This window comes from Podarcis vaucheri (genome assembly GCF_965113315.1).
Source record: "Podarcis vaucheri genome assembly, chromosome: 11".
NCBI classification, from domain to species: domain Eukaryota; kingdom Metazoa; phylum Chordata; class Lepidosauria; order Squamata; family Lacertidae; genus Podarcis; species Podarcis vaucheri.
In genome coordinates, this window is record NC_138749.1 from 65,277,930 (window position 1) to 65,304,175 (window position 26,246).

At 47.1% G+C, this 26,246-nt stretch overlaps 1 protein-coding gene across 3 annotated transcripts in view; it reads right to left on the reverse strand.

Moving 5' to 3' along the window:
* MAMDC2 (MAM domain containing 2) overlaps window positions 1-25,714 on the reverse strand; it is an 83,357-nt gene extending 57,643 nt beyond the window's left edge. For 2 of the 3 annotated variants that reach the window (XM_082241572.1, XM_082241574.1), the window contains exons 1-2: window positions 25,663-25,714; window positions 25,455-25,571 (exon numbers count right to left, since the gene is read on the reverse strand). In XM_082241572.1, coding sequence (XP_082097698.1) covers window positions 25,455-25,571; window positions 25,663-25,696 — 151 coding nt within the window. In that variant the 5' untranslated portion in view covers window positions 25,697-25,714. Of the gene's footprint in view, window positions 1-19,816; window positions 20,011-25,454; window positions 25,572-25,662 lie in introns of those variants that run through there. The other variant, XM_082241573.1, reaches the window with a different exon arrangement.
* Between the last annotated feature and the right edge of the window lie 532 nt (window positions 25,715-26,246).

The following is a 26,246-nucleotide window of genomic DNA, read 5'->3' on the forward strand; positions in this document are numbered from 1 at the left end:
CTCTAGGGGTTTCGTCAGGAACAGATGGAGTCCCAGACATCTCAGGGTCCCCTATCTGTACCTCATCATCATGAGGACTAGCAGACCCTGGTTCATTTGCTGAAGCCCCTGGTGACTGCACCTCTGGGCCATTTTCACTCTGGTCTTGCCGCTCTGCGTCGTTAGCCAGGGATGAATTATCTGATTCTTACCTGCTGCGCGCCCGGCGCCTCAGCTGATCTATATGTCTCTTCCACACTTGCCCATTTTCCAAGGTCACATAATAGGACACAGGTCCACTAGCCCGGGTGACCACACCAGCCACCCACCGCGAACCTCGTGAATAGTTCCTCACCCAGACCAGATCTTCAGGGGCGAGACACCTTGTTGTGTCAGTCTCAGCCTGGGGGGTTGCTCTTGAATTACGGTTTGGCATTTTACCCGGGTGGACATAATCCAGCACCGTTACCAGTCTTCTACCCAAGAGCAGCTCAGCTGGTGACTTGCTCGTCGCAGTACACGGCGTCGCATGCTGCAAAAATAACATTCGCGCGATGCGAGCTGACCAGTTACCCTCCATTAAGCGCACAATGGATTCTTTGGCTGTTCTTACCATGCGCTCAGCCTGCCCATTGGAGGATGGGTGAAAGGGCGCGGATGTGACCCCTCTTATGAAGTTATCAGCCAAGAATGCCCTGAATTCTTGGGATACAAAAGCTGCCCCATTATCTGATACAATGGTCTCAGGTAACCCGTGGGTTGCAAACAGCTGCCTCAACACCTTGATTACGGCAGCTGATGCCATGCTAGGGACCATCGCCACTTCTAACCATTTGGAATATGCATCGACGATAACCAAAAAGACCTTTCCTTGGAATGGCCCAGCAAAATCTAAGTGCAGCCGGCTCCAGGGAGATCTGGACTGCTCCCACCAGTGGACTGGTGCTCTGGCCACTTCTGGCCGCACCTCTTGGCATGCCTTGCATGTTCGTACCCATTGTTCTATGTTCTGGTCCATTCCAGGCCACCACACATAACATCGGGCTAGCGACTTCATCCTGACCATTCCCGGGTGTCCCATGTGAAGCGTCTCAAGAACCCTGTTTCTCAGTGGTGCTGGGATGATCACCCTATCTCCCCACAGGAGACAACCCTTATGCATGGACAACTCGTGCTGCCTAGTCGCATAAGGCCTGAATTTGTCTTCATGCGGACCACCTGGCCACCGTCTCCCCACCCAAGTGAGCACACGGGAGAGAACAGCATCTTTCCTCGTTTTCTCAGCTATATCAGTAGCCGTTACAGGAGCCCCCGGAAGTGTTTCCAGCATCATTATGTGCTCCGCTGGAGCAGGATCCTCAGTGCTCCTGCCAGGAAGGGGCAATCGACTCAGCGCATCAGCGTGGCACAACCATTTCCCCGGCACATGGATCAAGGTGTACTGGAACCCGTTCAGGAATATAGACCAACGCAACATTCTGGGGGAGAGAATTTGTGGCGTTTGTTTGTTCGGGTTGAACAACCCTAACAGTGGTTTGTGGTCCGTTTCAATGGAGAAATGGCGACCGTACACATAATCATGGAACTTTTTGATTCCTGCCACAATTGCAAGCGCCTCTTTGTCAATTTGAGCATAGTTGCGCTCCGTGGGCGACAACGTACGGGAATAGAAAGAGATGGGCTTTTCCGACCCATCCGGTTCCCTATGACTTAGCACCGCCCCCAGGCCGTATTGAGAGGCATCACATGCCAGGACCAGAGGCTTTGACTCGTCATAATGAGCAAGGACGCTCCTGCTACTCAGCATTCCTCGCAAGGAGTCAAAAGCCTTCTGCTGCCCCTGCCCCCATCGCCACACATTCTTTTTCTGCAACAGTCTATGTAATGGTTCATCTACCGAAGCTTTCTGGGGTAAGAACGAATGATAAAAGTTAATAAGTCCCAGGAATGACTGCAACTCCGTCTTGTTCTGTGGTCGTGGTGCCTCGATGATGGCCTTAATCTTAGCATCTGTGGGGTGGATGCCTGATGCATCAATTTTAAACCCCAAGAAATCCACAGTTGGCACCCCAAAACTGCATTTTTCCTTTTTCAGTTGCAACCCCACCTCCTTGAACTTGAGCAACACTGCACGAACACGCGCAACCAGTTCCTGTGGGTCTTTTCCAGCAATCAAAACGTCATCAAAAAATGGCAAGACCCCCGGCAGACCTCTTAACAGGCGTTCCATGAGCCCTTGAAAAATCTCTGGGGCCACACAAACTCCAAATTGTAATCTGTTAACTCTGAACGCCCCTTTATGTGTGACCATAGTCTGTGCTTCCGCTGATTGTGGGGTTACTGGCAGCTGTTGGTAAGCTTGTGCCAGGTCAATTTTGGCGAACACCTTGCCCCCAGCCAGTTTAGCCAACAGATGTGATACGACTGGAATGGGGTATGAGTTTCCCCTGAGTGCCTTATTGATAGTGCATTTGTAATCTGCACAGAACCTGACTTCCCCATTTGCTTTAAGGGGCGTGACGATTGGAGTCTCCCACTTAGCAGAGTCCACGGGTGAGAGAACTTGACCAATTTATCCAGCTCTGCTTCGATCTTGGGTTGCAGTGCAAATGGCACTCGCCTTGGTTTGAGTCGGATTGGGGCCACCCCAGGGTCCAACTCGAAGTCAACTGGAGGCCCTTTATAACAACCCAGTTTTCCATTAAAGAGATCAGCAAATTCTTTGCATAATGCCTCGCTCATCTCAGGTTTGGATTGAATTAAGCCCTGATATACTCAGTCCCAGGGCGGGGAACCAGTCAGTGCCCAGGAGACTGGGGCGACTGCCCTTCGCAATCACCAGTTTGAGTACAGCCTGTTTGTCCCGGAACTGAACTCTCACGGCACACATTCCCATAACATGGATGCGGCCCGCTGAGTATGACTGCAAGGTTGCCGGGAAGGACTCCAGAGGGGGCAACTTACCCCTGGGGAAGAATGTCCTCGTGGTCTGGTCCGACACGATAGTGAATCCAGATCCGGAGTCCACCTCCATGTTGCACTGCTGACCCTCAATCTTCACCTTTACGTGTGCCTTGCCTTGCGCTGGGAACTGCACGACCCTCCCGTTGATCTCCGTTATGTAGTGGCAGTCCTTTAGAAAATGGGTTGCTGTGGCCGGTCTGCGATGCTCCAGTCTAGGTGCTCCTGTCGCTCCCAACGCCGCCGATCTACAGACCCTGGCGATGTGACCTGTCTTCCCGCACGTCCGGCACATAGCATCCCAGAAACGACAACTCTTCCGCTCATGGTTTCCGCCACAACCTGGGCACCTGCCTCGGTGATCTTTGTGCACTGTGCAGGCCTGACGCACTGACTCGACCCCACGGACTGGGCTCTGGCTCGGAGTAGCCTCTAGCTCGTCCATGGCATGCGCAACTTCTATCTGTGGCTTAGGGGCCTTGCGACTGGCATCAAGCTCCTCTCTTTCATAATTCTCCGTGGCAGTGGCCTCCTTCAAGGCTGAAGCAAGGGTAACCTCTTCTTTAGCCACGATGCGTCTTCTGGCTTTCTTGCTGCTCAGACCACCGATAAACCGATCCAGGAGAGTCTCTTCCAGATTTTGGAAGTCGCAGTGCTGAGCGAGCTTCCGCAGTTCAGCCAGAAATGCAGATACAGGCTCCCCAGCATGCTGCTGCCTCTTATGAAACTCCATCCGCCGAGCCATCTTGGTCTCAGTAGGCGCCAAGTGGTTTGTTAGGCAGGCAAGAATATCTTTGAGAGATGTCTCACTTAGCTTTGCTGGAGCAAGCAATGCCTTGGCCAGCTTGAAGGTCTCAGGCCCACAGTAGCTCAGGAATGTGGCCCTTCTTTTGCTAGCATCGGTGATCCCTTGAGCCTCTGCGAAGAACTCGAAGCGTTCGACGTAGTCTTCCCACGTGTGGGGCTCTGATGGCTGGAAGGGCTCCAATACCGTTGGACTCTCCATTGTCCTGTGGGCAGGGTCGTCTTCTCAGCTGGCCAGTGAGTCTTGTTCTTAGCTGCAATCCGGACTCTGAGGCAGGGCTGCGTTTAACCGCTCCTCAGCATTCTGGATCCCATCCTCGTCGCCAGTTGTTGTGACGTGGGGTTTGTGATTTCAGCTCTCTTGACATAATATGCTGGAGACAGTTCTCTAGTAACACTTCTTTATTAAAGCATACAAGACTAAGGTCTGAGGAGGGGAAAGCTACATTTATAGGGACAGGGAACTAGCAAGAAAGGATACATTTTGGAGGGAACAATATCAGGCAATCACAGTCCTGCCTTTTGGAGGAAACCAATAAGACAGAGGATCCAAATACAGCAGCTTAAATGCACCAATAGTAGCTGTACCCTTTGAAACCAAAAGGCAGTTACTTTACCCTAATGCAAATACAGACAATAATAATACAGATATAAAATCCTTTGACTCAATACACAACAAGAGCTACAAAAGCTAAGTAATTATTGTGCATCACAGAGTTACAGTGGATTTGCTGAATGTTGTTCAGCTAAGAGCACCACCCCTGGCTCTGGTCCGGCTGGGGTGGGTCTTGTGCCCTGACCCGGATCCCATCACCATCCTCCCTCGCCCCATCAGGACTTTCTTCACCAACCTCTCCTTCTCTCGCTCTCTTTTTGTATAACATTCTTACTAATTTTCACAAAAACATTACTTTTTAGAAAGAAAAAAAGCATAAAATAAAACATTTTAAACAACTATATATACAATCCATATTGAATCCGCTCTATGGGATTACTTGAATCCCCTGAATTTTCTCCACCCCCTCCCTTGGTTCCTTTATAATATTTTCATTCACGTATATCAATAAAATCTTTATCTCTGAATACTTCCAATTTTTGTACATTGTCTATAATATGACAAGTGTTTTTTTAAAAATCCTGCTAAAGAATTTACTTGCATACACTGCTTTTGTAAATATACAATAAACATTTCCCATTTTTAAAATATTTGTTATCATCTTGATTTCTAAGTTTCCCAGTTAATTTAGCCATTACAGCATACAGTGGTGCCTCGCAAGACGAAATTAATTCGTTCCGCAAGTCTCTTTGTCTTGCGAGTTTTTCGTCTTGCGATGCACGGTTTCCCATAGGAATGCATTGAAAATCAATTAATGCGTTCCTAGGGAAACCGCCTTCAGACCAGGTCCGGAGACAGTCTGTCCCCGGACCTCTTCTGAAGGCTGGGGGGGGGGGACAAGGGCTTTTCTTCCCACCCCCAGCATTTTAAAAAACCCCGGGACAGCAGAGGACTTCTCCGTTGTCCGGGACGATTTAAAAGCCCCTGGGAAGGCAGGCAGGGGGGACAAAGACTTTCGCCCCCCGCCCGCCTTCAGAAGGTGTTCCCGCCCCCCCCCGCCCCGCTTCAGAGCAGCGTTCCGAAGCGGGGTGGCTGGGGCAGGTGTTCCCGCCCCCCCCCGCCCGGCTTCGCAGCAGCGCTCCGAAGCGGGGTGGCTGGGGCAGGTGTTCCCGCCCCCCCGCCCGGCTTCGCAGCAGCGCTCCGAAGCGGGGTGGCTGGGGCAGGTGTTCCCGCCCCCCCGCCCGGCTTCGCAGCAGCGCTCCGAAGCCTGGCGGCTGGGGCAGGTGTTCCCGCCCCCCCCCGCCCGGCTTCGCAGCAGCGCTCCGGAGCCTGGCGGCTGGGGCAGGTGTTCCCGCCCCCCCGCCCGGCTTCACAGCACCGGGAGAAGCGATCTCCCCACAGCCCCTTGCTTCAAAAGAGGTCCGGCGGCAGCGGGGAAGAAGCGCTGTGCTTCCCGCTGCCCCCGGACCTCTTTTGAAGCAAGGGGCTGCGGGGAGATCGCTTCTCCCTGCAGCCCCTTGCTTCAAAAGAGGTCCGGGGGCAGCGGGGAAGAAGCGCTGTGCTTCCCGCTGCCCCCGGACCTCTTTTGAAGCAAGGGGCTGCGGGGAGATCGCGATCTCCCCACAGCCCCTTGCTTCAAAAGAGGTCGGGGCAGCGGGAAGCGCTTCCCGCTGTCCCCGGACCTGGGGCTGCAGGGAGAAGATCGCTTCTCCCCGCCGCCCCTTGCTTCAAAAGAGAAGACCCGCTGTCCTCGGGGCAAGCTTCGTTTTGCGAAGCAAGCCCATAGGGAAATTCGTCTTGCGAGGCAACTCGAAAACGAAAAAACCTTTCGTTTTGCGAGTTTTTCGTCTTGCGAGGCGTTCGTCTTGCGGGGTACCACTGTACTCCATTAACTTAATTTGCCAGTCTTCCTTAGTGGAGACTTCGTCTTCTTTCAAATGTTGGGCTAGCAATTTCTAGGCGGCCATTGTTGCATACATAAGCAAATTCTTATATTCTTTAGGTAGAACCATTCCTGTAATAAAAAAGCTTCTGGTTTTTTAACAAAGGTTATTCTTAACATTTTTTTCAATTCATTATATATTATTTCCCAGTACTTTTAATAACTTTACATTGCCACCACACATGATGAAACATACCTTCTATTTCTTTACATTTCCAACACTTATTTTCTCTTGTTTTATACATTTTTGCCAATTGAACCGGTGTTAAATACCACCTATAGATCATTTTCATATAATTCTCTTTAAGATACAGGCCATAAATTTTAGATCATTCTTCCACAGTCTTTCCCAATCTGTTATCTGAATATTATGTCCTACATCTTTTGCCCACTTTATCATAACACACTTGACCTCTTCATCCTTAGCTTCCCATTCTAACAGCAAGTTATACATTTTTAATAGTAATTTAGTACCACTTTCAATTATTTCTCTCTGAAAATTTGAAATTTCATAAGTAAATCATTTCTTTTTATCACTTTTAAATATTTAATTTAACTGGAAATATTGTAACCAATCTGTAAACTTTCCTTTTACTTCTTGAAAATCCTTCAATTTTAATTGGTAATCTGTCTCCGTTAACAGGTCTCTCTACAGTGGTACCTTGGGTTACAGACGCTTCAGGCTACAGACTCCGCTAACCCAGAAATAGTACCTTGGGTTGAGAACTTTGCTTCAGGATGAGAAGAGAAATCGTGCTCTGGTGGCGCGGCGACAGCAGGAGGCCCCACTAGCTAAAGTGGTGCTTCAGGTTAAGAACAGTTTCAGGTTAAGAACAGATCTCCGGAACAAATTAAGTTCTTAACCCGAGGTACCACTGTATATGTTGCCCAATTACATTTCTTATTTAATTTTTTCACAGATAATTGCTTCCAGTGGGGAAAGCCACCATGGTGTTTTTTGTTCTAACAAATCCTTTTATTTCTCCAAGACTTTAAAAACTGCATTTCTTATTATGTGATTGTGGAAGCTTTTATGTACTTTTGCCTTCTGATACCACAAATACTCCTGCCTGCAACCTCTCCTTATCCATCCCCAGCTTGTTCTGGTGTGTCCCAGTCACGCCAGGATCCTCTTCCTCCTCCCCACTGTCCTGCCAGCTCATGACGCTGCTTTCTGAAACTCATCCTGGTCTCCTTTAAACACCACTGCAACCATGATCAATGGTGATGGGGGCAGTGCTTTGCCAATCTGCTCTTTGAGCACCTCCCCCTCTACTTCAAACAGCTCGCCTTGGCCTCCTGCCACCCAGACCGCTTGCTCACCTGACTGCTGGGCTGTCATCACACTAGAGTTGCCATGGCTGCCTCTTGGTGGCCATGGGAACTGCAACCTGACAGCCACCTTACAATTTTATTATGTTGTTAGCAATTTTTCCCAAAAACTTTCCCTACATGATGCATTCTCAATGTGATGAAACTTAATGGCTGTGTTTGCAAAAAATACTGAACTATAAGCAAGTCTCCATAAGTCGATCATAGAATTGCAGAGTTGGAAGAAACCCAAAGGATCCATGACAGCTAGCCATCCACCCTCTGCTTAAAAACCTCCAAGGAAGGAGAGTTTGCAACCCCTTGAGGGAGTTCGTTTCTCTGTCAAACAGCTCTTACTCTCAGAAAATTGTTGCTGGTGTTTAGTCAGAATCTCATTTCTTGTAACTTGAAGCCAATGACTCGAATGCTACGCTCCAGAGCAGGAGCAAACAAGCTTGTTCCATCTTCCATGTGATAGCCTTTGAGATAGTGGAAGAGGCCTATCATGTCTCCTCTCAGTCTCCTCTTTTCCAGGCTAAGCATACCCAACTTCTTCCACCATTTCTTATTAGGCTTGATTTTCATACTCTTAACCATCTTGGTCGCCCTCCTCTGCACACGTTTCAGCTTCTCAACATTCTTCTTAAATTGCGGTGCCCAGAACTGGACACAGTATTCCAGGTGTGGTCTGACTAACGCAGAATAAAGTGGGACTATTATTTCCTTTAATCTGGATGCTAGACTTCTGTTGATGCAGCCTAGAATAGCATTAGCTTTTTCTGCTGCTGCATCACATTGTTGACTCATGAAAAGCTTGTGGTCCACCGACCCCTAGATCCTTTTCACGTGTACTTCTAGTGAGCCAGCTGTACCCCATCTTATACTTGTGCATCTGGTTCTTCCTGCCTAAGTGCAGAACCTTCACATTTGTCCCTATTGAAATTCATTTTGTTAGCTTGGGCCCAGTTCTCTAATCTTTTAATGTCATTTTGAATTCTGATCTAATGATTATTCAGTATGCATAAATGGGGTAACTATTGTTTTCAACAAACAATGGTTAAGTAAAATGAGCCAGCTTTGTAATTAATACCTTGAAGGTTGCTTCAATGAGCTCAATGCAATATGGACAAAGCAGCTATTTCAAAGCTATTAGGTCATACTGCTGTTGCTTTTTAAAAAGGCGCACACACAATAGAAGATGTATGGCACACATTCTCCCCCCCCTTTTTTTTTTAAAAAAGCTAACCTTGGTGTTTTCAAAATCCAATACTCAAGTTTTCATGGAACATCATAAAGATTTGGATGCTAACAAAAAAGATTCAACAAAATGAATCTCATTACCAAATCATACCATACAACAAAACTTATAACAATAACAAAAGCAAAATTCTTGGGTATGGTGAAACATATTTTATCAGCACCGTGATGGATTTTGATTAAAGAAAATAAAGTCAGAAAACTAGAGTTCAATGAACAATATAAGGGGTGGAAATGGAACTCTGTTTTTAATTTATTGGTGGTTATAAAAAAGAGTACAAATCATTTGGGAAAAACTGAGATTGCTTGCAAACTCCTACTGGTGTAGACAGTTGGAACTATAACCACAGACATGCTCCAGTTTTCTTGCTGTCTGAAAGGAGAAGCTGTATTCTTAAGCCAAAAGCATTGCCGCTAACATATTAAAAAGCGGAGGGATGGACGGAGGGTTGGGAGAAAGGTTTGTTGCTGAAACCAGCTATGAAATTAATAGGGTTCTCTCACCAATCTGATTTCTTTATATGCAAGCAGCTGCCCATTTCTCCTCTCAGCCACAGGAGCCCTTTTCATCACAAGTACTCAAACACAAAGACAACTACAGCACTCTTGTGATCACTGTAGATGGAAAATGTGGCATGAGAATCAGCTGCCACACATTTTCATATGCCATCTAGTTTGCCAGTTCTGCATACAATTATGCACCATGACTTTATGCATTTGAACACTCTGCTTATAATAAACACTTGTCGCAGGCTAAAATAAGATGTACTGGTTTAAGTGTATTTAAGTGTACTTAAATTACTGGATGCAGCCAAGAATAAGTTGTCAATTATTTTAAAAAGTTTTAACTAGACTACTACTAAACTTTTCCCCCAGTCATTCAGTTAGATTCACTAAAGATGCAATTAATGTGATTTCCCCCTATTTATTAAATTTATATAGTGCCCTTCGATCATCGATCACAGGGCAGTTTACAATATAAAAACACAAAAATATATAACAAACAAAACAATACTTCCTGCCCAGTATAAAGGCCATAGATTGCTTCATTAGCCAAAAGCCTGGCACCTGGATCTGTACCAAAGGCGAGGTGAGTCTCCCTAGGGAGAGCATTCCACAAGGGGGGACACCGCAGAAATGGCCCCTTCTCACGTTGCTGTCCTCCAGACCTTTTGCAGAGGAGGCACATGAAGAAGGGCCTTGGATGATTGCAGGGTCCGGGTGGGTTCACATGGGGAGAGGCATCCTTGAGGTACTGCAGTCCTGAGCCATTGAAGGCTTTAAAGGCCTTTGAAGTGGGCTCAGAAACTAATTGGCAGCCAGTGAAGTCAGGCCAGGATTGGCATTACATGCTCAAACTACTGTATCTTGGCCCAGTGAGAAACTTACTAGCACTTAATAAGTCCATTTAATGCATTAAAGTAGTATCCTCTATCTACTTTGTGGAAGATGACAGTATTTTTCTGCTTATTGAATAAAGGAAAAAATAAAATATCCTTTCAGCAGCAGCTGAATTGTGGGTGAGGAATTAGAACATAGATTAATAGGTACTGCTCCAGCAGGAAGGTAAACGGTGTTTCCGTGCGCTGCTCTGGTGTTGGTGTTCTGTTGCGCCAGAAGTGGCTTAGTCATGCTGGCCACATGACCTGGAAAAACTGTCTGCAGAGCAGACAAATGCCGGCTCCCTCGGCCTGTAAAGCGAGATGAGCACCACAACCCCAGAGCACCACAACCCAACTGGACTTAACTGTCAGGGGTCCCTTTACCTTTACAGCTGGTATCTTCTTTGAATAGAACTTCTACCATCTATAAGTAATGGGTGAAATTCAAGTAAATCTTACTCAGAGTAGACCTATTGAAATTAGTGGAACTAACAGTCATGTTCATTAATTTTCAGTGGGTCTACTTGGAGTCAAACCTAGTTTGACCACACAATACCTTGTATTTCTAATATCTAATAGGATTGACTTAAGCTATATCTTGTTTATTTGTACACAAGTTTTTTTATCTGTATCTGTATCTGAAGAAGTGTGCATGCACACGAAAGCTTATACCAGAACAACCTTAGTTGGTCTATAAGGTGCTACTGGATAATTTTTTTCCCCATTTTTTATAGCGTGTGCAGAGGATGCAATTGTCATCCAATCACATGTCAGGGTATTGTGTATTATCCTACCCGGCTTTTTGTTTCGTTTTGTGGTGTTTTGTTTCTTTGCAGATGTTATTTAGGAGGATTTCAACATCATCTCTTTCAATCATTGTGTCAGGACTAGCTTTTCTGTTTCCCATACGGAACAATGGCCCTGGACACTATTTAGGGGGTTCCACTAGACCACTCAAGAGCTAATGGGGGGGCATGCAGGGAGGGAGGGAGGAGCCCCATTGTACAAACGGAAGTCCTTCTGCAGGCCTTCTGCTGACATGTACAGTTTCTGAGTCTTTTTTTAATGCATCTGCCCATTGGTTTTGAAACTGTGGTCCAGGGTACCCTGGATGCCTTGGCAGATATTCAGAGGCACATGAATTGATACGGACAAGGTTTATGGGAGGCAACATGTTTGAAGACCACAGCATTAGACATTCTGTTCATTCTCCAAAGCAGATGATGTGTAAAAACATAAATAAGGGGATAGCAATAAAAGAAAGTTTTGACAATGGTGCTTCATTTTCTGTTATTTTTACCACCATGCACTAAGACCTCTTCCTGCCTTCATGACCATATAAGACAGCTGTAGTGAAAAGCCCTTTTTAAAATAGAAGTTAGAATCATAACAATCCTGACTTAACACTTAGTTTAAAATAAGCACTAAAGTAGCTATATTTAGGGAACAATCTGTTACTGATTTTAAAAAAATACTCTGATGTTTCCATTCAATTGCATAAATATACTCTTATGAAAAATAATGAACCTGCAAAATATATATGGGAACAAATTCCTAAACTCCCATTAACATTACTATGACCTGACATGTGTTATTTGTAATCCACATAACTTAAAATAAATCATATAACTAACCTAAGTGCATTCAAATAAATAAGACTAAGCTGGTTTATATTAAAGTGTACCAGTTTAAGTGAAAACTTCATGTAACCATAATTTTCACATAATCACAAAGAACATTTCTACCATTTTATAATTAACACAGCACTTTAAATGTACAGAATGCTTACTAACCCAGATGCTATTCATCTCCATTATAACCTTGTGGAGGCAAAAATAAGGGCCCAAGTCCATGTGGCATTAGACACATTGTCTTCGAGGTGCTTTTACAAACTCCCAGTGCTAAGGGCTGGATTTGAATCAAAATTCTGAATCAGAACTTGGGGATATAGAGGGACTTTTAACCATTTAACTCATCCAGATTGGGCCCCCTAGGTGGGAACTGAGGATGGACCAGGGATATGACAAACCTACTAAAGCTAGCAAAGATTTTAAACTAGGACTCCCCCTGACATGGAACCATTAAGAATACTGGTGGTTCCCCACCCACCCACAATATTTTCTTTCAATACAAGGAAAGCAGTCTGTAATAAAAGTCATATACTATTGATGGAATTCAATGGCTCATTTAGGGATAGTGCACATATTAGAATAACTACATGGGCATCACTTTCAAATTGCCCTACAGAAAGATTAATATTTTTAATATGATTAAATAGTACATCCAATGGTCGATAAGGCAGTTTCTACACATGTTGTAGAGAGAAGTGAGTGGTAGATGGGGCTCATCAACCTGGGAAAACAGCCCATCATTGAGAAGGACAACTCTGATCCCCACCCCCACTGCCTTGGGGGATATTTTTGGGAGTGGAAAAGGCCAAGGAGTAAATCCTACACAAATCTTGAGTGGGGTCCCTAAGACAGTTGGATGGCACCTTGTATGCCTCTTTCTGGCAACTCCTGCAGCTAAGGTGGCGCCAAATGTATTGCTCTGCTTTCCTTTGGACCAAGCCTCTTGCCAGGCTGCGCGAGGAGGGTCTTGGCATCTGGGCAACCCAGGAGCTCCAGACACGCTGCCCAGGCCTGGGTCCTGGGGAGGTCACTTGGGTGCTGCTAACACAAAGGTTTGACTTCACTCCATTGTCTCTTGAGACAGGCAGATGCCAACAACAACAAATGCATTATTATTTCTTGTTTTATTCTGGGACTCAGGACTTCTCAGACTATGCATGTACCACTTTACATGCCAGATTGGGCATGTGCTGGTCCCGGGGGGGGTCACCGTGTGGCGTGTTCTGAGTCCGGTCTTGGGTCAAGCGTCTGGAGGCTGTCAGTTGAGGGCGAAGCAGGGTCCAAGGCAAGGGGCCGGGCGTGGTCAGGAACTCAGGGAGAGCAGGTCAGAGTGCTGGCAGAGTGCTGGCAGGAACGATGTTGCTCCCGCAACCTGGGACTGGGCTGACTGGCCTTTATCTCCTCTGAGGCATAGGGCAGCCCTGGTCCACAGGTGACTCGCCTCTCCTGGCCTGGAGGCGAGCACTCCTCCTGTGAGAACTTAGTTCCCTCCGCCTCTCGGCCCTGAGCCTCTGCAGCTCAGGAGAGGCTGGAGGGTGACCGGACCCAGAGGCAACCTCACCTTCCCCTGACGGGGCTGGGAGAGGCGCACCTGCAGGCAATGGGTCCTTGATCACCTCCGGAGCCAGAGTGGATGCATCTAGTGTTTGCTCCTGAGGACCTGGCACAGGTGCAGGCCCTTCAGATTCAAGCCCCTGCCCCGGCTTAGCCAGCCCTGGAGACGGGGACTCCTGTGCAGGCTGGGACTCCTCAGGTTCAGCCTCTGAATCAGATTCCCAGGCCATCACAGGGCAGCTGCTCTGGTTGCCATTGCTTATCTTCTTGGCGGGAGGTCTCAGCTAATTCATCTCTCCTCATCTGTGGGCCTCTGGAAGGTGAATGTTTTAAAATTGCCGCTTCCACTCAGGACAGTTATTACTTTAGCCATTTGATCAATGAGGTGGACAGAAGGCAGCTGGGGTTCAGCAGAGCAGCTCAGTTTCTATCTTGGCTTATTGACAAATTTGCGGAGGAAGGGGAAGGTGCTGCTCTGGTAGAGGGAATAAGTATACCTAATAGGGAATCTTTCTAGGCACATGTGCTGATGACTTGGTGCTATGAAAGTATTTTAAAAAAATAATGGATTAATCTATTAAAAACCAAATGATTAATCAAGTCAAATTTATTTCATCGACTTGATCAGATTAGTTGCTAATTAAAACCCTATGACTTTAAACCAAAAGGTCATTTATGTGAACATTACAAGTTCTGGGAAGGGAAAAGCATATTCATCATCATCATTTCATATCTGTAAACACAGTATTGTTCCCAAGCATCTGGCTAGCAACAGCAGGAATACTTTCAATGTGCTGTATCAAGTCCATCATGCACTTACTTCACAAAGCAACCTAGATAATTTTTCTACCTTTGTGACCTGGTTCTGAAATAAACGTGGTCCAACATCCAGCACTCATTGCTCAGCTTCCAACTTTTGGTTTTGCATCAACTATTACTGCCATCAAAATAGGCAGATTACAAGAAAGGACTTTGATGCTACTGGGAATCTCCTAGTTTTAGTTATAGTTTATTTATTTAGAAACATTTTATCCCACTTTTCATCATCATTGATCCCATGGTGGTGTACAAATGTATTATGGGAAAACAAACAAACAAACATAAAAGCATGCGAGAAGCAGAACCAATACTCGATTCAATTAAAATGCATAAAACCATAAAATGCTATAGATGGTTCTATAAAATCACAATACTTAAAAGTCTGGGGAAATACCGCACTTTTCCATGTATAAGACTAGGTTCTTTTACTCAAAAAGAAGGTTTAAAAAGTGGGGGCGTCTTCTACACGGGTAGTGGGTAGGGGTGATTGGTTGCAGCTGCGAGCTGGCAATTTGTAGTGTGATTGGTGGCTGTGGTGGCTGTGGCAAGGGCTGCTGAGGAATGCCCAAAAAATTAAAAAAAGCTCAACAACTTTGGGCCACTTTCTGAAATTGCAGTTCCCCAAAATAGGGGGCGTGTTATACACAGAAAAGTACGGTAATTACTTTATTAGCCTGAATATAAGCCTCACTTTCCCCCCCAATTCCAACCATGAAAAGTTAAAGTGCAGCTTATATTCGAGACCTTATGGTATGCAACCAGGAGCGCGGGACAAACAGTGCCAGGAGAGTGCCCCTTGCGCAGTCCCCCCGTCCTCTCCCCCAAGGCCAGGAAGGGAGAGAGCGAGAAAGGGGAAAGGCCGCCGGCAACACAGCTCGCCCCCCCCCCCACGTATGCAGCCAGGAATAGAGAGGAATGGAGCAGCTTATATTCAGATTTTGGGGGGGGGGTTCCCTCCCCCCCTTCAATTTTAAAGGTGTGGCTTATATTCAAGCAGCTGACAAAAGGATAACAGCACAAGCACCAGCTGAACTTCCCAAGGGGGGCCATTCGGGGCACTATCACCGAGAAAGCCCGTTTTAAATGTCATAGTATCAAAAGGAATCAGCCCTAGTTGCTGTTGAATCAGCACTGTTGTAAGCCACCACCACGACTTGGTTATATAGCAGTTTACAATACTTACACTAAAATAAATTAGAATAAAAAAGGTATTGTAGTTTTCTCATTCTGCTTTTGTTTATTAGGATATGCTATTATGAGCCAATATAATATATGCTGATAAGAATAGAACTCCACAGTTAATTATGTGAGTCTAAGAAAACAATTAGACAATCGCCAGATACAACAAAAACACCAGAACTATCCTTAAAAGTTCACATGCCAGTGAAAACCACCTCCTACATGTGGGGGGGGGCAATGCAGAAAGAGTAAAGAGGAAGCCATCAAATGATGCATGTTATCCAGGAAATTCATTGTTGGTTATCATGGTAGGAAAAACCAACACCACAAGAGCTGAGTAATTGCTTTCTGTGCAAGAAATCATAATTATAACAATTATATTATTGTTATTTTATTTTTATTTTTATTATTATTTGTTAAGTTGTGGGCGAACATAGCAGACGACACAGCGATTTCTCCAAAGCAGCTCTTTATTTTGTAATCTGGAACAGAACTGATCAGCAAACAGCTCAGCCGGCCTGCTTTTATAGGCAGCCGGCTGTCAACATTGTAGCAACAACAACCCAGGGTTTCCCGCCTAAAATAACTGACGTGGACCTGAGTGAAAACTATCTACACTATCCCCCTGCTGGCCCAGGGTGAGAACTTCAGTACATAACATTATTATTATTATTTATACCCCGCCCTCCCCGGCCAAAATTGGGCTCTGAGTGGCTAACATCAATTATATAACACATCAAGATAAAATCAAACAAAAAATTAAAATGCATCCTAGAATCAAATCAGAATCAGAGTAAAATCTAATCAGATGGCAACCCGCAGATTAGGGTTGGGGACCTTAAATGCTCACCAGACCCAACTGTTTATACTGATCTTATATTAGCCTGTGACAAAAAGTTGGAAGGTCACTTTCATACAAGTTCTTATGGGGGAAAGGGGAGTCTGACTGAACCCCAACCAAAGGCCTGGCAGAATAGCTCCATCTTGCAGACCCTGCGGAAAGATGTGAAGTCCCGCAGGGCCCTGGTCTGTTGTGGGAGAGCATTCCACCAGGCCGTGGCCACGGCCAAAAAGGCCTAGGCCCTGGTCAAGGCCAGTCTAATCTCCTTGAGGCCCAGGACCTCCAAGATGTTATTATTTGCAGACTGTAAGGTCCTCCGTGGGGCATACCAGGAGAGGCGGTCCCGTAGGTACTTGGATCCTAGGCCGTGTAGGGCTTTAAAGGTTAAAACCAGCACCTTAAACCTGATCCTGTACTCCACCGGGAGCCAGTGCAGCTGGTATAGCACTGGATGAATGTGATCCCGTGGCGGGGACCCCATAAGGAGCCTCACCGCGGCATTCTGCGCCCGCTGGAGTTTCTGGGTCAGCTTCAAAGGCAGCCCCACGTAGAGTGAATTACAATAATCAAGCCTTGGGGTGACTGTCTATGGATCACAGTGGCAAGATCAGGGTGAGAGAGGGACCAACAGTATAGCACGGCGGAGATGGAAAAATGCCCCTTTGATGGGCACACTATGCTAATTAGCCAGAGGTAAATCCCATTGTTTATATTAAAATTGTCCCACAAATAATGTTTAAAAAGTACTATGATCAAGACTCCCAAGAACACAACATTGTAATTAGACTCCAACGGGGCCATCCCTGCTGGAAATTCTTTAGTACAATTTCTCTGATTCTCTTAACTCCTGCTTGCCATTCTCAGATAACTGATGGAAAAGATAGGGACGGCCAAATATAATGGAGGAGCTGTCTTAAATGGGTTGGTGTGCTTCCACAGTCTTCAAAAGCCAAAGAGGAGTACAGCCTTACCAGGAGCTAAATGTCAGGATCAATGGATGTCTTGGCACAGGAGTTAAAAAGACTTGCCCTTCCTTTTCATCTGACACTGTTCTCCTTTTAATCTGACAGCCTGAATTCAAATTCAAAGTGGAATTTGAATCCATTGCCTTGCTGACAATTTCATTTTCCAGAAGGTGGAAAAAGCAACAAGGAGATCATCAGGGAAGAACTGATCACCAAAGTGGAAGTACCGTATTTTTCGCACCATAGGGCGCACCTAGTTTTCAGACGGAGAAATCAATTAAAAAAATATTTTCCCACCCCCCAGCCCCAAAGAGCAGCGTACAGGCTGCGCACAACCTCTCCCTGCCGGAAGGGTTGCGGGCAGCTATGGCACAAGCCAAGGCAGCAAGCGGGATGGATTCTGCTCGCTGCTTTGGCTTCCTCTTTAGCCCCACGCAGGGGACGCAGGTGGCACTGTGGGTTAAACCACAGAGCCTAGGGCTTGCCGATCAGAAGGTCAGCAGTTCAAATCCTTGCGACGGGGTGAGCTCCCGTTGCTCGGTCCCTGCTCCTGCCAACCTAGCAGTTCGAAAGCACGTCAAAGTGCAAGTAGATAAACAGGTACCACTCCAGCGGGAAGGTAAACGGCGTTTCTGTGTTTGCTCTCTTCCACCAGAAGCGGCTTAGTCATGCTGGCCACATGACCCGGAAGCTGTATGCCGGCTCCCTCGGCCAATAAAGCGAGATGAGCGCCGCAACCCCGGTCACGACTGGACCTAATCGTCAGGGGTACCTTTACCTTTACCTTTAGCCCCACGCAACCTCTCCCTGCCGAGAGAGGCTGCGTGGAGCTAAAGAAGCCATAGCCCCGTGCAGCCTCTCCCTGTCGGAGGGGTTGTGCGCGGCTATGGCACAAGCCAAGGCAGCCAGCGGGATGGATCGCGCTGGCTGTTTTGGCTTCCTCTTTAGCCAAAAGAGGGTTGCGCGCGACTATGGCACAAGCCTGCATTCGCTCCATAGGATGCACACACATTTCCCCTCAATATTTGGAGGGGAAAAACTGTGTCCAATATAGCGAAAAATATGGTACTCAGAAACTTCAGAGGAAATAATCATGCCCTCCTAGGTTTCATGATACAGAGGCAAGGGAAAGCAAACACTCTGGACTTTAAGAAGGCCAATTTCAAAAAGCTTAAGGAGCTACTAGGTGAGATCCCATGGTCAGAAATACTCAAAGAGAAGGAAGTCCAAGATGGATGGGAGTTTCTTAAAGGAGAAATACTGAAGGCCCAAATGCAGACAATTCCAACATGAAAGAAAAGTGTGAGGCATCTCAGGAAACCAGTGTGGCTGCATAAGGAGCTTACAAATGAGCTGAGAATTAAGGGCATTATTATTATTATTATTACTACTATTTTTGTGACAGCAGTCACAAAATTAAAAGACGCCTGCTTCTTGGGAGGAAAGCAATGACAACCCTAGACAGCATCTTAAAAAGCAGAGATATCACCTTGCCAACAAAGGTCCGTATAGTTAAAGCCATGGTTTTCCCAGTAGTGATGTATGGAAGTGAGAGCTGGACCATCAAGAAGGCTGATCGCCAAAGAATGGATGCTTTTGAATTGTGGTGCTGGAGGAGACTCTTGAGAGTCCCATGGACTGCAAGAAGATCCAACCTCTCCATTCTGAAGGAAATTAGCCCTGAGTGCTCACTGGAAGGACAGATCCTGAAGCTGACACTCCAATACTTTGGCCACCTCACGAGAAGAGAAGACTCCCTGGAAAAGACCCTGATGTTGGGAAAGATGGAGGGCACAAGGAGAAGGGGACGACAGAGGGCGAGATGGTGGGACAGTGTTCTCGAAGCTACCAGCATGAGTTTGACCAAACTGCGGGAGGCAGTGGAAGACAGGAGTGCCTGGCGTGCTCTGGTCCATGGGGTCACGAAGAGTCAGACATGACTAAACAACTAAACAACAACATTATTATTACTATTATTACTGGCCAATGGATCTAGATTTGTATCTATAAATTCATCAGCATAAAGCAACAGCTGGGCTCAGCTTTGTCTCCAGAAGCTATTCACCAGTGACAGCCAGAGCTAAATTTGCAAAACTAAACATGTCAAATAGCAGCACTCCAGAATAAGTATACCAATGTGCTTAGCAAGAATTTCAAGCATTAAAAGTAGTTTGCAACTCTACAATTCTATGATCCTGTTCTCACAGTGGCTATCCGGATGCCTGTGAGAAACCAGCAAGCAGAATGGCCTATAGCACTTGTGGAGAATTTGAAAATAAAACCCTTAGATAATTTTTTCTCAAGTAATTATATTGTGGCCCAAACAACAGAGGTGACAAGAGATACTTTAGGAGACTGAGGGTAGGGTTGTTCTGAGTGAAATGAGGCCAGAAGGTTGGTCAGTCAGAGACACAGTGTGTCAGAAGATTGTTACAAGGAGGTGAATCTGATTTCAGAGGGACAGGAGATATCAAGATTGTCCAGAGAAGAGAGAAAAGCAGCAGGAGGAGAGCTAAATAATGAATTTATGTAAATGGAAGCTGAGAAAGAAGAAGCCGTAAGAACACGAAAACATCTGAAGCAGTCCTTCAAGGAAGATCAAAATCCAGGCATCTGTTAGCTGTAAAAAGCTGACCTGAAGACATTGTGGGATCCTCAGAGAGTGGCAACTAATTTAGCCTTTTCTGTTCTGAATCTTCAGCAGTTTGATCTGACCATTTGTGTCCCTTCTTTTTCTCTTTTGGCTAGAGAGATGGAATAAGTTAACATTTGAACTTTCAGTCAGAAATATAAACGTTCCCTCAAGTATTCTGAGCTACACCTGCATGTGGAGTGTCCCATTTGTGCTGGTTTCACAAATCCCTGGTTTAATATTTCTAAAATATTAAGCAGAATATAAATGTGTTAATATAAAATAAATAAATAAGTTGCATTATTTGTTTATTTTAGGCTATTTTAGCTGAGAAGTTCCCAGAGCTTGTGTTACATTCAAACACAAAATCACTTTTTAAAACACAATTAAAGGAGTATTCATAGAATCATAGCATTGTAGAGCTGGAATGGGCCATGAGGGTCATTTAGTCCAATCCCTTGCAGTGCAGGAAACCTTTTGCCCAATGTGGGGCAAAGAGAACAGTCTTCCATTTTAGCTGCAATGAGCACCAAGACTGTCGTGGTTTCAAAGAGGCTTTTGAGAGTCAGGTGCACCAATTAAGAAAAACTGACATTTGACAAACCTTTTATCTGAAGCATCTATACATTAACTCAAAACTTAATAAATAAAAGTCTATTCAATAGTTCTGGTAAAAATCTTTCTATACAAATGCTCACTCAATATTTAAATATTTTGCAGCATAATTCACGAAGTCTTTTTTATTTTAGAAATGTTTATAAATATTACAATCTATTTATAAATCATAATGCTGGCTTTATTATTTCAGTATATTGCCTGGACAAGCAGATGTGCCCATAAACTGGAGGCACACACACAGAAGGACACAAAACTTCATAATTTCCCCCACAGCTCACATCGCTAAACTCTGGAGAAATAAGTATGGCATAATACACAAGGTCTATTTTGCAAGCTGCCCATCTATTGCAGCCTATCTCCAGGACTAGCAAACTGGCAAATCAGCAGATCTCAGATTATATTCCTGACTAGAGAAGAAAACAAAACAAAATCAGTCATGTTTTTAAAACCGGGACACATCTGCCCATCTAATTTTACTGATCAATTCAGTGCAAGTTTAAGAATAATAAGACAATTTGCCTTGTTATGTTCATTCAGTATTTGAACATCCTTAAGCAATATCCTTAAGGGATGCGGGTGGCGCTGTGGTCTAAACCACAGAGCCTGGGGCTTGCCGATTAGAAGGTTGGCAGTTCGGAGGTAATGCCGTTTACCTTCCCACCAGAGCGGTACCTGTTTATCTACTTGCACTTTGATGTGCTTTCAAACTGCTAGGTTGGCAGGAGCAAGGACCAAACAACGGGAGCTCACCCCATCACAGGGATTCAAACCACTGACCTTCTGATCGGCAAGCCCAAGAGGCTCAGTGGTTTAGACCACAGCGCCACCCGCATTGGCTTATATTTGGGACCTTATGCCATCAGCAAAGTGGTGCCCCCCCCCCAGGAAGCAGCCCAGGAGCGTGGCTACTCTCTGCTCCAAAGCCTCCCAAAAGCCGTGGAAACGAAGGGGGAAGCGGGGGAGCCACACTGCTTTGCTGGCAGCTTCCCCCCCCTTATCTCCAGTGGCAGGCTGCGCGCCTTTGCCCTGCGCTCCCAGACTGCTCCGGGGGGGGGAGTTGTGCAGCCCCCAGGAAGCAGCCTGGGAGCATGACCGCCCACTGCTCCCCAGCCTCCCCTGAGCTGCTGGAAAGAAGCGGGGAGGTCGCCGGCAAAGCAGTGTGGCTCCTCCCCAGGAAGCAGCCTTGGTATTGTGGGGTTTTTTTCCTCCCCCCCCCCTTCATTTTTCAAGGTGCGGCTTATTTGTGGGTGCAGCTTATATTCGGGCCAATACGGTAACTGGTATAGATTCTGTGCTTCTGACATGGTTGCATACTACTGAGAGATTAATAGGAAACACAACTCTCCTATTTCTACAGGCTTTCCCAGAAGGATGAGTTGACTCAAGGCGGCACCAAATGTCTTTTGGAAAACTGTTTTTACCTGTCTTCTTTTTTGCAGTTTTATTGTTTACACTACTTGCTAATGCTTAGTGGTCTATATGGATCAGGCCAGTGGCCCGTGTAGTCCAGCATTCGGTGTGCAGTGACCACCCAGATGCTGATGGAAAGCCTGCAAGAAGGACCTGAGTGCCTGGTCTATGGAGGTCACATTGCCTCCCAAAGTGGAGCAGCCACTTACAGCCTTATCCTCCATGGATTTGTCTAATCGTTTATAGCCATTCACCACCTCTTGTGCGAGTGAATTCTATAGTCCAGCTATATGCTAAACACTTTCTTTGTCCTGATACTTCCAACATTCAGCCTTCTTGGTGTCCCCACGTTCCAGTATTATGAGAGACAGAGAGAGCACTTTCATCTTACCGCGCAATTCATTCACCTCTATCATGTCTTCTCTTACTCACTTTTCTCTAAACTGAAGTGTTCCACATGTTGCTGCCATGCCTCACTGGAGAGCTGCTTTTTGAGGCAAGGGGACCAGAACTCAATTTACTTTTCTGAGGTGAAACATTCCAACTGCAGTAGTACCTTAGATTCTTACAATTGGCTGTTTTACTTTCCACTCCTTTCTTAAAGAACTCAGGAATTCACCTTTCTCCAGCTGCCACACTCTGGGTTGAGAGAAGAGTTGAGGTTAAGAGTCCTCTCGCCTTTCCCACCCGGTCCTGATGGCGCCCACTGCATATTAGACAGTTGTCTTCTCTATTGTCCTTTCAAGGTCTCCTAAAGATGGTACCTGTCTTGGATTTGAATTGATGTTAATGTATGTGCTGTTGTTGTTTTAAACTTTCTATATTTACATTTTTAAAATTGTCCTCATATATGGAATTCTTTAACTGTTTTCTTTATGTAACTATTTTATATAGGTTAGTTTATTGAAAATTGCTTTGGGATTTCTCATGGGAAGAGATTCATAAAATAAATAAATAAATGACTTGCACCAGGTTTTTAAAATAAAAAATACATTAATTTATGAGGGATCTACTTGAACTGTCCTTAAAATAAAGCACAAGAAATGTCTGAAACAGTACACTACAAGTGCATCGATTCAGAGCAATGCCATGTGAGTCCCTAGAACAGAGCTGGGGAAGCCCAGGCCTCAGGGCGAAATGCCGCCTTCCAGACCCCCCTCCCTGTCTCTGGGACCAGCAGTGTTGCGTTGCTCGCTGGCGCCTGGGGCAGCTTACACACACACGCCGGGCAGCTGCGGGACACGGAGGGTAAACAGAACCCACCGTGCCAGCCCTTGCCACCGGAGCCTAGAGGGGGGGCGGTGCACTGCCAGCCTGTCCGCACAGGGAGGAGCCTGGCTGGCAGACTCTCCCCCAGCGCTGGCCAGGCAGCCCTCCAGTGAGGGGCCTGGGGACAAGAGGTGAGGCCAGACTGGGCTCTGGGGCCCAGAGACCCCCAGAACCAGGTGGTGCAGGGTAGGACAGGGATCCCTGTGTGTGGGCGCCTGGCTTGCGCTCCCTAAAAGTTGTGTGCCCGGGGCTATGGCCCCCAAGCCCCCACTACGGTCCTGACTGGGTCTCTCTTCAGGCCATGCCCTCTCCTCAACCTCCAACGCCCGTTCCACATCCTCCAGGAGTCGTCTTGCCTGGCTGGGATGTGTCCCCCTTGCATGGCAGGGAGTTGTACTAAGTAACCCTCAGGATCACTTCCAACTCTACTGTTCTATGATTCCACGTTAACACCTTGTGTGCCTGGATTGGGGGGGGGTATAAAAAAGGCTGCAAGAATTACATATAGGAACTTACTTACCATAGAAAGGCAAGATTGACGCTTGCTGTCCCTCTGCCTCAGCCCAGCCCACCACTGCCATGTGGCCCCCAAATCGTTGCCCATTCCGGGGGGAATATAGCTCTCGGGTTTAAAAGGATTCTGCATCTTCTCAAGCATGAGAGGCTATGGAGGGGCTGCCTGGTGGGGGGGCTGCCTACAGAAGAGCAGTAGCGGCCAGTATGGTGGGGCACACTCTTCAGACCCTGGCGCTGCCATAGCTTGCCTCAGGTGTGGGGAACCTTTAGCCCTCCAGAGCTTGCGGAACTGCATCTCTCATCATCCCCGGGGAGCATAGCCAGTGGCCAGGGATGCTGGGAAGGGAACCTCTGCAACATTTGAAGGGGAAGCTCCCCACACCTGGCCTGCCTGGATGGTACTGAGGAGGAGGAGGAGCCAGGGCCATGTGGATGCGCTGACAGAGCCAACTTGGTTTCCCCACTGGTTCTGCCAAGCAGCCCAAACTTCACCACCACCCAGCCCCTCCACAGCAGACAACAACACTTTTGTAGCAGTCAGGTTGCAGAACACTTTCAAATACAGTGGTACCTCGGATTACAGACACTTCAGGTTACAGACTCCGCTAACCCAGAAATAGTACTTCGGGTTAAGAACTTTGCTACAGGATGAAAACAGAAATTGTGCGGCGGCGGCAGGAGGCCCCACTAGCTAAAGTGGTACTTCAGGTTAAGAACAGTTTCAGGTTAAGAATGGACCTCCAGAACGAATTAAGTTCTTAACCTGAGGTACTACTGTAGAAAGTTAAAAGCTTTAGATCTCATGGAATGTTTTCAACAAAATGGTCCCCCCCCCCGACAATTGCTTCTCATCCTTTTTGGATGCTAGGTTTTTATGTAATAATAATAATAATAATAATAATAATAATAATAATAATAATAATATACCCCGCCCATCTGGCTGGGTTTCACCAGCCACTCTTGTACTCGGAGCAGGGCCTTTTCACTGGTAGCGCCAGGCTTTCCCTGGAAATAGGTTTCAAAAAGCAGAAACACTCATTCCACCTAGCTTTTGGGTATACATTCTTTTCTGGAGAGTACTGGTGGTATTTTTTCTGCTGCTTTTATTTTTCTCTGTTTGGATTTTAGGATGTTTTGCCGGTTTCACTTTGTGTGTATGTATGTCATAAATAATCTTTTATTCTGCAAAGCATTTTCACCCTTTTCCGACATTTGAAAGGGACTTCTAAAAAAGCATTAGCTAGATGCCAATGTGCACACAGTAACTGTTCCCTCCCAGTTGAAGGAAACCCGACTTATGTGCATCTGCACATGCACTCCTCTCCCTTTCCAAATGATGCAAATTGTGCATTGACAGCTGACATGAATCTACACTTTCCCCCCTTTTTCTTTTTTCTGCATCACTTTACTTCTTTATAGGTAATTCAGCAAAATATTAATACCCCCCCCCCCAAATGTATGTCAGTGTCTGGAGGCCGAGCCTCTGGAGCAGTCTTGGGTCTCCTGCATGTGTTTTGTACTGAACAACTAAAGAGGGCTTTCACCTTTTCGAACAAGCAGCTGCCTTACAGCAGACTAGTGCTCTGAAGTTCCCAAAGCATTTTCGTTGGGTTAAGCCCTTGGATGGGATCTAGTCTGCGCTCTTCTTGTATGGCTTAACCGGGGGGGGGGGGTAGGGGGGTCCCTGAGGCGCCCAGAGCGGGTGCGAGAAGCCTGCTTTCTCCCCGGCTTCGACCAGACGTCTCTTCTCGGAGGCTTCGCCACGGTCCCTTCCTCTGCCATCTTTGAGCCGGAGAGGCGGAGCGGGAACCGGAAGCATCTTCCTTACCTTCCTCGCTCAGGGTCCACGGCAGGGTCTCCGGCTCGGACGCGTAGCCACAGGCGCTGCCCTCGAAGGCGCAGGAGCCGGCGGGCGGGAGGCGCAGGGCTCCGGAGACGCGCAAGGCTGCGGGGACAAAGCGAGCGCGCTCAGTCGGCGGGAGGAGCCCGGAGAAGCCCCAGCTCGGCCCGGGGGCGGCTCTCCGGCACCTGCTTACCTTGCACCGCGGCGAGGAGACCCAGCAGCAGCATCGCGTCCCGCGGAGGAAGGAGAGGAAAGGCTGGCCCGCCCGCCCGCCCCGCCCGAGGCGCCGAAGGGGAAGCGGCGTTAAAAGGCCGGCGGGCTGGAGGGGGCGGAGGAGGGAGGGAGGAGGAAGGCGGCCCGCCAGCCCAGCAGCTGCTGCCCGCCCAGGGACGGAGGCCCTGCCCAGGTCTCCCGGGGGGCTGCGCAGCGCCAGGGGAAGGGCGAGCCCCGGGGCCGGAGTCCGGATGCCTCTCCAGCACGCCCGCCCCCCCCCTGCCCCAGAAGTGTAGGGTCGACGGGGGGCTGGGAATGGCAGCGGGGGCTCGGAGGACGTGCAGCCCGGCTTGGTCTGCGCCTCTGGGGGGGGGGCAGCCCCCTTCCACGCCACTTCATGGGGCCGCTTGTTCGAGAGCATCATCTGGGTTTCATGCCTTTCTTTTCAACCTTTGCAGAGTCTGCTATGTACTGAACTTCTCACCCTGGGCCACCAGGGGGATACTGTAGATAGTTTTCACTCAGGTCCACATATGCAAATAAGGGATTGAAAGTGGCGTTCAG